This window comes from Silurus aristotelis (assembly GCF_946808225.1).
Source record: "Silurus aristotelis genome assembly, chromosome: 17".
NCBI lineage: Eukaryota > Metazoa > Chordata > Actinopteri > Siluriformes > Siluridae > Silurus > Silurus aristotelis.
In genome coordinates, this window is record NC_139590.1 from 6284674 (window position 1) to 6295466 (window position 10793).

The 10793-nt window shown below is 40.1% G+C and overlaps 1 protein-coding gene across 5 annotated transcripts; it reads right to left on the reverse strand.

Annotated features, from left to right (window-relative positions):
• Positions 1 to 807: 807 nt before the first annotated feature.
• cnp (2'',3''-cyclic nucleotide 3'' phosphodiesterase) lies at positions 808 to 10747 on the reverse strand. 5 transcript variants are annotated; one of them, XM_083567396.1, is made up of 4 exons: positions 10499 to 10747; positions 3763 to 4473; positions 3556 to 3683; positions 808 to 3400 (listed from the first exon to the last, which is right to left on the reverse strand). In XM_083567396.1, exons 2-4 carry the CDS (start codon positions 4451 to 4453, stop codon positions 2924 to 2926), a joined length of 1296 nt encoding a protein of 431 aa, XP_083423522.1. In that variant the 5' UTR covers positions 4454 to 4473; positions 10499 to 10747; the 3' UTR covers positions 808 to 2923. The 5 variants fall into 5 exon arrangements, with proteins under 5 accessions (XP_083423522.1, XP_083423525.1, XP_083423521.1 ...); XM_083567399.1 differs by having other exon boundaries at positions 3763 to 4582; positions 10499 to 10725; XM_083567395.1 differs by lacking the exon at positions 10499 to 10747 and adding an exon at positions 6414 to 6720.
• Between the last annotated feature and the right edge of the window lie 46 nt (positions 10748 to 10793).

The window sequence follows — 10793 nt, forward strand, 5'->3', positions numbered from 1 at the left end:
TAAACAGAGGATAACATATAAAGTGGGTAAAGCAGTGGTGTGGCGTTTCAAGATGCTATGCATCTGTCATACGTGCTATATATTTTTTATGAATCACCCAAAATACACAGGCTTGATTGGCATTGAATCACTGATAAACATTTAGCCAGCTGTTTTATGCTGTTTGTCCCACATCTGTGGGGTATTTTTTTGAGTTACTTCACTTAGCTTAGGCAGGTATGACCCCCAGATTTTTTGACTGAAAAGTGAGTTGCTAACTGATTTAAATCACTACATACCATCATGCTTAAACATGCTATTATAAACAAAAACATTACAAACGTCTATAATAAACGCTATCTGGCAACCCTGAAGTGAACTCTGCTGCTTTAGTACAGTGCCCCCTTGTGGCCTCTTTGTAAATAGTTATATATTTATCCAGCAGTACTGACTTTGACGCTTGATAATGGCTTATTGAAAATATACCTGCAATTTATTTGCATAATTGGTTCTATAAATATGATCAAGTAACGTCTTCTACACATTTGTATACAATACGGAGATACAGAAATACTAAATTTCTGTGTAAAAATAAAGGGGAGGCGTACTACTTCATTCTTTTTGTTTTTGCATTGAAGAAAACTGTATCTACAACCTCCCATGACCCCATCTAACACAGAATAATGGCCTGAGGTTTATCTTGGTGCAACTAAGTTTGTGGCAAATGGTTACAAAAACACACACTGTCCATAGAAGGCATATCGAAACAGACCAAAAAAAAAAAAAAAGGAAGTGACAGTCGACATTTTAATAAGACCAAGCAAGCAATTGTCAGAGCCAAGCAAATTTTTTATTAAGTGTACAAAAAAAAGAATAAGTGCAAAAATACAGCACCTCGACATACGAGGCCTACATAAGCACGGCTTCTGCCTTGGACCCCCGGCTTTAGAGACAAAGGCATCAAGGCAGTGGCTGGTCACAGTATTCTGAGTGCAGCTTGTCAAAAGTGACTGGAAAGAGCACAAGTGAAACTAGCTAAAAAGCTAAAGGAAAGAATAATACAAGTTTTACAACATGAGAAGCGGCAGAACTGAGCTGCAATGGAAAGACTGCAACACTGTACGAACACGAGAGTTAGGCAAGACGCTTTGTTTCACTCCCACGGGCAAACAGCCATCTATACTGACTATAGAGAGGAAATTAGTAGGAAAGGAGAGAAACTGTTAACAGGTCTGGAACTGTATATATTAACCCTGGAAGGCCCATAGTTGTAAAACTACATCAAATTTACCTCACGGTTGTAAAAACACCAATTGTTTAGCCTCGCAACGCCAATGGATAGTACATGTGTGTGTAGGTCTTGCCATAAGACCATGAATCCAAGGGCATCTCATCGTTGAGATGAGAACAGTTAACTGGATATCTCAAAATTGAAGTAAAACCCCTGAAAGATTTTGTGATGTCTTGTTCATGTAAATACTTGGTTATTGTGGAATAAACGCACCAAAATTCGATTTTCAGCTTAAGTCATACGTGTTGTAATTTGACAACGTTGGGAGAGAATGGTAGTCAAAATAGCATGTGTACTTTGGATTACATTGATACGTTTGACTCCTCGAAAGTTTGCATACGGGAGAAATACAGAAGTATAATGTATTTGATGATTCACAATTTCTAAATGTTTATCATTTTTAGCTTAGATAAGTTAATCACTGTAAATGAACTCATTTCTGGTTGCAGTATTTTAAGCTCTTTCAGTACCAGTATTTAAAATTGTTCCTGTATGTTAGAAGTAAAATATAGTTGTTTTTTTTTTATCTTTGCCCAAATCTGCTTGTTGCAAGTCATACACTGTAGAATGGTTTGGCAAATGGTTCATCAAGGATGTGTGAGAACGTGTGTGATATTTTAGATATATAGGGGATGGCGTCATTGACGTTCTCCAAAACGGAAAAGTGCAGTCGAACAAGCGAACACCGGTTCTTTGACAAAGTTTTAATTCCGGTTTGTCTTTAATATTTTTTTTTTTTTTTTTTATAAATTCTAATTCATAAAAATATGACTGTTGGGTGATTATGATGATATTTAGTGTTATGTAAGCATTCCATGCACCAAATGAACCATTAATTGGTCTGTATTTGTTTTCAGCGAGTGTAAATGCTACAATTCTGCTCCCAAATAGGCCCAACGTTGCAATATTACATTTCCAGAAAAAAAAAAAAAAAAACCAAACATCTGCATCAGAGGCTTCCTACAACATTCGACAGGTGAAAAAACATTTTATTTTTTTTCTATAATTGGGTCTTACAGGGTTAAAGATGGATATGAGGTGGGTGTGACACCAACAGCATGCAATCGGATTGAATTTCATAAATGTTGGAAGGGAAAAAAGTAGAGAAAGAAGAAAAAAAAAGAAACTCAAAACACACACACACGCGCACATACACCAAGGCCAATCGTCATACACACTTCGTACAAAACAAATAATTTGGCAAATATGTAAAAGGTGTCAAATTGTTTCAATCTTCCTGAAAAACCAAGAACTCTGACTACTGCTGCTTCTGCATTCAACCAAATAGATCAATAAATTGAGATAAGCAATTTATTTGCTTTAAGTGCAAGGAAGACCGAACGTTGAAGTGCAGGAGAAAAACGGGAGTAAGGGCGAGTGAGGGAGGATCTAGCGCAGAATGAACTACATGCTACAGCAAGGTGATTCTCGACCGTAAGGCAAATTCTAAGGCCTTGGTGCTGGTGCTGCCAAGCGAAATGAGAAGGCACCTGCTAAGAAAGGTCGCTTTGGGATGGTAAATTCGTGTTGCGCATACCAGTCGCCTACACCCAGGCCTAAAGCTGAAAAACATTCACACACAACCACACGTACACAAAACCAGTCTTAGCCCTACAACACAATCACCCGTCGTCATCACCCCTCTCCATCTCCTCACAGGATTGAGCACTTTAGCTTCTTCTTTTTCTCTCCACCCTCCTTCTTGCCTGGTTCAGCAGGAGGCTGCTCTTCAGAGAAGCTCGAGAACGTGGCGTCACATGTGACCGCCTCCCTAAACTGCAGGTACCAACGACCCTCGCCCAGGTATGAGAGTGTGCCCAGCTCCAGCTCCTCCACAGAGGCTGCTTTCTCTTCTCCTTGCTGGAGGATCAGGATCTCCAGTAGGTCTATACCGGTTTGAACAGCTTCCACGCCTGCTGCACAGCCTAGGGTCACATGAGCACGACTGCCTTCTGGGAGAGCCTCGACACCGGGGAGGTCGGCTTCAGGAATCCCCTCTTTATCAGCTCCCGCGGGCCACAGCGCCAGCTGCTCAGTCGTCAGTGACACACGGGCACCGAAGGTGCGGGGGGTCACTATAAGACCGACAACTGATAGCTCCGTTGCTGTGTCGTAAGAATCTTTGACAACCTACATAAAAAATAAAAATAAAAAAAAACGATATACAAGTTCTTTATTACTGCTTAGAATGTTTTACACAGACTTTTAAATTAATATTAATAATTATAGATTAAAAACCATAATTCAAACTTTCCACTTATGCTTTCCTCCTAAGAATGACTAACCTGCAGTTCAGCATATTCTTTTGCACCCTCTGCCTTTCCATAGTCACAGAACCGAGTAGTGCAGTGGAGTGGCGTTTGGATCTGAAAGTACTGCTCCAAATCCACTTCCTTGTCCGCTGCTCCAGTGACTGAAAACACAAAAATAAGAGGTTTAAAAAGACAAGCATCTGGCACATAGCATAAAGCACAGACCTGCTATTTACTTACATTCATTGGCATGTTTCTTGAAGGCCTCCAGAGTGTCCAGTGTCTTCAGAAACTCCATCGTGGAACATTTGATCTTCTCTTCAACTTCAGACAGCAGGAACCAACCATAGAACAGGGGAAACGCTGGTTCTTTTGGTTGTGTCTCTTCTTTTGGGGCCTCAGCTTGAACTGCTTGAGCCTCGGTGGGCTTTTCTGCCTCTGACTCAGTTGGTTTGTCTTCTGCTTTCTCTGCCTCCTTCACCGGTTCGTTTGGTGCAGTTTCGCTTGCAGCAGGAGGCTCCAATCCCGCAGGTTCTGCCTTTTGTTCAGCTTCTGCTTTCTTCTCAGGCTCTGCTGTTTCAGTGATTTGCTGCTCCACTACTTCGATCTCTGGCTTTTTCTCAACCTCTGCTGGTTTTTCCACTTCAACAGCTTTCTCTGCAACTTCCTCTGCAACTTCCTCCTTCTCAGGCAATTTCTCTGGCTCCTTGGCTGTCTCAGGGCAAACGTTCTCCTTTTCAGGCTTTACTTTGGGTGTTTGCTCCGTGCACTCCATCTCTGGTTTAGAATCATTTACTGATGGCTTCTCTGGCTCGGGAGGGTCCTGAGCCAAGGGCGTCTCGCTCACCTCCTCGGATTTGGGCGGCTCGGTCTCTTCCACATGGGTCTGAGAAACAGCCTCGGGCACTTCCTGATTCTGATCAGCTTCCATTCCTCAACAGCAGCCTGTCTCTAGAAACACACAAACATGCGATAGCTATCAGTCCCACAGTATACCGGCTTCACAGATGAGACCCAGTCCAGTGCTCAGGCCGTGTTGTGGCACGTCTGATACTCTGACCTGCAGCAACATAAAAAAAAAAAAGTGTCTGATAAGCCTGAAGATTAAATAGTTCATGCATTACAGGCCGGTTTTTCCAAGTGCCAAGAACATTTCCATCGATTTATATCTCTACCATGAGTTCATAAAAGGTTTTATAAGAGTTAATCTCAACTCATTCTTCTGATTTGGCATTGAGCTTATTTACTTTTTTTTTAAAAAAAAAAGCATCAAATTCTGAATACCATCCAAGAAGCCAAACAAACCTCCATGCTAAGATTAACAGAGCTTTCAAACAGTCATTTAAGAAAAGATTCAGCATGGTCTCCAATTAAACTTCAAGAAACACAATGAGGAAACCAGAACATATGATCTTGCTTCACTTGAGTTTCAAAAATCTCCAAGCATTTCACGTGGCTCTTCCACTCACTCGGCCTCGAACACACCACCAACCACTCAAGTCAAGTGATTTTCTCCAACTCCCAAGAGATTTGGTCCCGAAATCCTAGGATCCACCCATACTTACCCGATGACTCTACGATGATGTCTGCTCTCGCCCTGGTGTCCGTCTCCCCCTCCCTTCCTTCCATTCTTCCTTTCTTGTCCCTATCTCCATGTGTACCTTGTTCCCTCCCTTCACTCGTTCACATACAACCCCTTTGATCTCGAACATGTCCGTTGTTAAAAAGCAGCCGGCTTGTTTTATTTTTTTGATCTCTTTAGCTCGGCTCAGATGCACTGGCTGTTAGGATTGCACAAACACAACTTGTGGTTCTAAAACATGGACATCAGCTGACATGTTCCTGTTATCGAGCAAAGAGCAAACTTCAGCACAGTGTTGAGGCAGGGTTGGTGGCTCTTTTTTTTGTCCTTAAAATCAGGAAAATGTGGTCAATCAGTTAAAACCCAGATCATTGCACTAAATGTTATCCATGCACACTGAATGCATGAGGGGGAAAAAAAAATAAAAAAAATCAGACAAAGGAACAGATCAATAGAGCATTTTTTCCACTTAGATTTTTTTAAATCAAGGTCTAACTTTTTGAAATGCATATCATACGAGGTCAATCTGTATGAGGTTGAAATTTTTAACAGATTTTGGAACCAGAGTGAGGAGATTACGAGCACCTGCAAATGGGTCTGGGCCGCTCCTTTGTGCACGCGCCCCAAAAACGCATTGCATACTCACGTACTAAATAGTGTGCACTAAAACCCCAGTGACAGCTCCACGACTTTTCGGATTCAGCATACTATTTAGTGTGATAGGAAGCAGGACACAGCCACGCCATCTGATCCCTTACAGACAAAGGAAATAAAAAGAAAAACCGGGCCTAGCTTTTTCTTTTTTTATATAAATCGAGGAAAAAAGACCAGTCAAAGAAAAAAAAAAAAAAAAAAAAAAAAAAAACTTCCTTAATTTTAACATCCGTGTCATTATTTGCATGCACACGACTGCACGCTCAAAAAAAAAAAAAGACGGAAGAGAGAAAATATTCGCACCTGGAAGTCATCCAGCAAACAAAAAACCAAACAAATACATTTGTTTCGAATGTGAAATGAGAATAAAAAGATTGCAAAAAAAAAGCATGGAGGAAGATTTAAGGAGTGGCTGAAGCATGGGCACATTGCATGCATGCAAACAAAACAACAACAAAAAAAAAAATACACAACAGCAGCAGACAAAAATGCTGCGTGTCACTGAACACACGCCAACGACACGACATGTGCCAGATTGAAGGGAACCGGGCCCTGATGTGAACTCAGCCATGTGCCACCATGCAAGAGCAAAATCCACCAACACATATTTACACATCCTAAGAACAACAAAACCAAATCCCAAACAAACTCGTACCTCTGTGTGTGTATGAATTCGTCGAGAAAGATTCAGATGAATCCGATGAAGTCCTGGGCTGAGACTGAAGCTGAAGCGCCCTCCTGCCTGAGCAGCGATCAGGAGAAACACAAGCACCAAGACACGCTCTTCTCCTTCTGCTTCTTGAACCCGCTTTTCGCAGTACACAAGAGCGCGTTCACGAGATCGGGCGCGAGCACGACAGCTGTCTGGTGATGCAGCGTTCACATGCACACCAAATAAATGACCTTAAATACGAGTTACGAGCAAACCAAACCAACCCTACTTGTAAAATCCAGTGGGGAGGGGAAACCGGGGATTTTTTTTTCTGATGCAATGTTTTAAAGTTCAAATAAACATGATGTTGAGACAAAAAAAAAAAAAAAAAAAAAACGTGCTTGGAAATGGAATGGAGTTCTTTTCCAGGCTTTAATCATAAGTGCTCTTCTGTGATGGGCCTAGTGGATCATTTCTGGAGATGTTTATGTACCTTAATTCAGTTCAGTTCCCTTCCCATCCTTTTTTAGCAATACAACTACAAATATTTGCAGACCCCTTAACTTAAATGCACCTCTGGAAAGTTTTTTTTGGGGAACCTTAGCAAAGAGCTGTTCCCGATCCAAAAGTGTTCCAAGTTGACTGCTTTGGGGATGATGCTGATATATATCACTTTTTGATGATCAGTCTGGTTCGAAAGACTGTAACAGCAAGAACAAGGCTCCAGAGTCTATCCCTGGAACACTGATCTTAGTCAATCACAGGCCACCATATTTCATTTCATTCAATGTAACAGTGGTGGGCCAAACACTATTAGAAGCACTGACCTAAATTTACAATTTATATTCGAATATTAGTTCCATGAAATTGTGTTAATTTAATCCTAACAGTTTATTCTCTTTATTTCGTAACGTTTCTCTTGGCTGCATTGTTTCCAGTACGTGTATGCGGATGTTAGATTTTTTTGTCCAATCAGATTTCAGCCTCTATGTGCTGCCATGTCAATCTAATCTGCCTAGGGCCTTCAGAATCAGTAGTACTGGCCTTTGTACCTTTTACAATATTAGCAATGGGACTGTTTCTCTAACAAATCAGATTTCAAATTCACCTTACAGCGCTCTGCACACATTAATACATCAGAGGTAGACTTTTTTTATGCCTACAATGGCTGATGGAGGAAGAGAAAGTGATTTGATTTTGGAAATACTTAACAATACATTTTCAAGAAAAGCTAAACATCGTGAGAAGAGGTCGGCCAACCCCAAAGCTAGCTAGCTCGTCTCAGCCCAGGAAAAGGTTTGATCGCCACTTCCAGACCAGTGCCTACAAGCAGTACCACTGGATTACAACCTCTGAAGAGCGGTGCATATTATGAGTATGCATCTTTGGTGAGTAGGTTGTATTTTATGTAAATTTTTAATGTTTTTGTCATGTTATTAGACAAGACTGAACTGCTCCAGATGATGTATGTAGGTGGCACAGTTGCGGCTGTAATGTAGAGGTTTGGAGCTTGCTTTAGTAAAAATGGTATTCACCCTCCATATGCAAAATGCCCCTCTCTCTCTGTAATGCCACGTGTTGTTATATTGCGCTTTTGTTGTATATTGTTTTGATGGTTTCTATAATTGTGATGTGATAGTGGTGGTATGAAGAGGTGAATAAAGTCGGGTAAGTCAAGTCAAGTCAAGTGGCTTTTATTGTCATTTCTACTATACACAGTGGTACACAGTACACAGTTAAAACGAGACAACGTTCCTCCGGAACCCTGGTGCTACACTAAACACTAAGCAAGTCCCCACTGAAGGCCCAGGAACCAAATGCAAAGCCCGCCACTGCAATTTATTAGTATTTATATACTTATAATGCAAAAAAAGAGAGCATATAGAGAGAAACCAAGCACTATACCATTAGCGGTGGTGGGCCGTAAATGTAATTCGTTACTGTACTTAAGTAGCTTTTTCACTACATTTCAAAGTCAAAAATTGTACTCAACTACATTTAGCAAAATCAGTCATTACTTTTTTATTTATGAGCGGATAAAAACTGGTCAAACACACAGCAGGCCACCAATTAGTGTAGAGTATGCTTTCTTGTTTTGTTTGGCGCTTGGTGTATCTACTCATCACCAACATACAGTTCAGCATCAGTTCAACAGCAAGCAGAACATTTCGAGAGGAATAAATGATGGAAGAACTCGAACCTCATCACAACACCTGAGGCTTTGTTTCTTCTTGCATAATTATTATTATTATTTTTTAAGAAGTAATTAAAAAGAAGGTTTGGGATAGTTTAATAGATTTCAATCAGTGTTTAACTCATTTATATCATTCTAAAAGAGTGATATTAGTATTTTTACATAAACTGAGCTGATTAAGCAGTCTTGTGACAAAAACGATATGACATTAGAGCCATAAAGCCATAATGTACTTTTATTAAAGTGAAAGTTCAAAGGGAGCACTTTTACTGGAGTAACATTTTACCGAGTATATCACTACTTTACCTAAAGTACATGATTTCTGTATTTCATACTCAGAACTGTTAGTGATGAAGCCTTATATTATATATAGGTGTGACTGCAAAAAGTATACCAGGAATCAAAAACAGGGCTTTGTACAGGAGCCTTTGAATGTAGCACAGTAGCCACTTATAAATCACGCCCACTCTTTTGAAGAAGGCGCATCGAGACCACGCCCATTCTTTTGAAGAAGGCGCATCGAGACCACACCCATTTTCTTTAAAAAAAGACGCATCGAGACCACACCCATTTCTTTAAGAAGACGCATCGAGACCCCCCCCTGTTCATCTGAAGAAGACGCTTTGTGACCACGCCCATACACGGCACGTCTTCTTTTATATCTTCAGGCTGAAATATACGTGCGTTTGTGTGTGTTTCTTTTTTTTTTATATAGTTTTCATGGTGACAAATTTCTTTGTTAGATGTATACTTGTGTAACTGGAGGAGAAACAGTGTAGTTGATCCACTCTGTCATACACGGTGCCTTTTTTAATACAGGAAACGTAGGTAACCGACCTCAGATAAGCAACCTTGAGCCATGTCCTTCCATGAGAAAATATATCTCGCACCAGCCTGGGTGGTTTAAGGTCTAACAATAATAAATAATTGTCCAAAAAAAAAAAAAAAAAAAAAATCCCCAACCAATATTATATAAAACCAAAACCTTGAGACCTCAAACACTTTGCTTAAACCTGAAACCGAAAACACTGCATTGTGAAGGAAAAAAAACATCTCCAGTAGTCATATCTTCTCTCCAGAGCTCACTACATGCATCTTAAAAGCGCAAAGACGCACCAATGAAGATACCAACCCAGCAACAAGGTCATTGCTTTTCAATGTGTAAGTTCCTGCTGTGCTGCATATAAAGCACAAAACCTTGACACTCTTAATTAACCCTCGTTCTCATAATCCTCGAATCATAAAGGATATAAAATGACTAGAGTATGAGTAAAGGAAAAGAGTCAGCCAACAGTAAAAGATAATTTTTTTGGACATGTTAAACAAGTGCCTTTATAAGTGAGTTTTTAGTGAATGTGATTTTCTGTTCTTTTTCTTTTAAATGTTTTCCCCTAGTATAATCACATCCGTAGGCGTGCTTTGGTTTTCCTTTATAAAAAAAAAAAAGCTCTCAAACATGTTCTTTGTTGTAGAACACCATACAACATCGAGTCTTACTGAGAAAACGCTTTGAAGAAGCCGAGAACATAATTATCCTGTGAGCCCTCAAAAGAAGGACTTTGAACAGATTCCATAGATATAGATTATGCTGAGATTATGCTAAAAAGCAATTTGTAAAAACGTGAGAAAAGACGGAATAGCGAAGGAAAAGAGATCCAGGGAGTGGGTAGGGAGGGAAAAAGTTCCCAGAAAACATAGCTACATCAGTGCTTTAACCACTTCAGTGATGCTGTGGGGACTGGAGGAGTCAACTGCACATTTCCCTTGAGTTATCTTTACAAAACACAGTTTTACTAGAACACAGGGTCTTACAAAAGTACATTATCCCATTTAAATAACAGAATATAGTATAGCAATGCAAATAGCATATGAAAACAATACTTTCTTCACTTACTTTTATTCCGATTACTGAAAACACTGTAGCTTACAGTCGTCAGTGTGTTGTCGTTTAGAAATCCAAAAACACACAGGCTTGAATATATTATAGGACAGGCAAACAAGTTGCAAAAACAGAAACGACGCCTCCCTTTTTCTTTTAAGCAACTTGTTCTGGCCCATCACACGTGCACACTATACTATACAATATCAGCTGCCTTATTTCGCCATATGCATAATGGCATGTGACTGATGACTCAAGCATCACCCTATTGTCATCATGGAAATGAACAGGATGTTTCTTAGAATGAGGA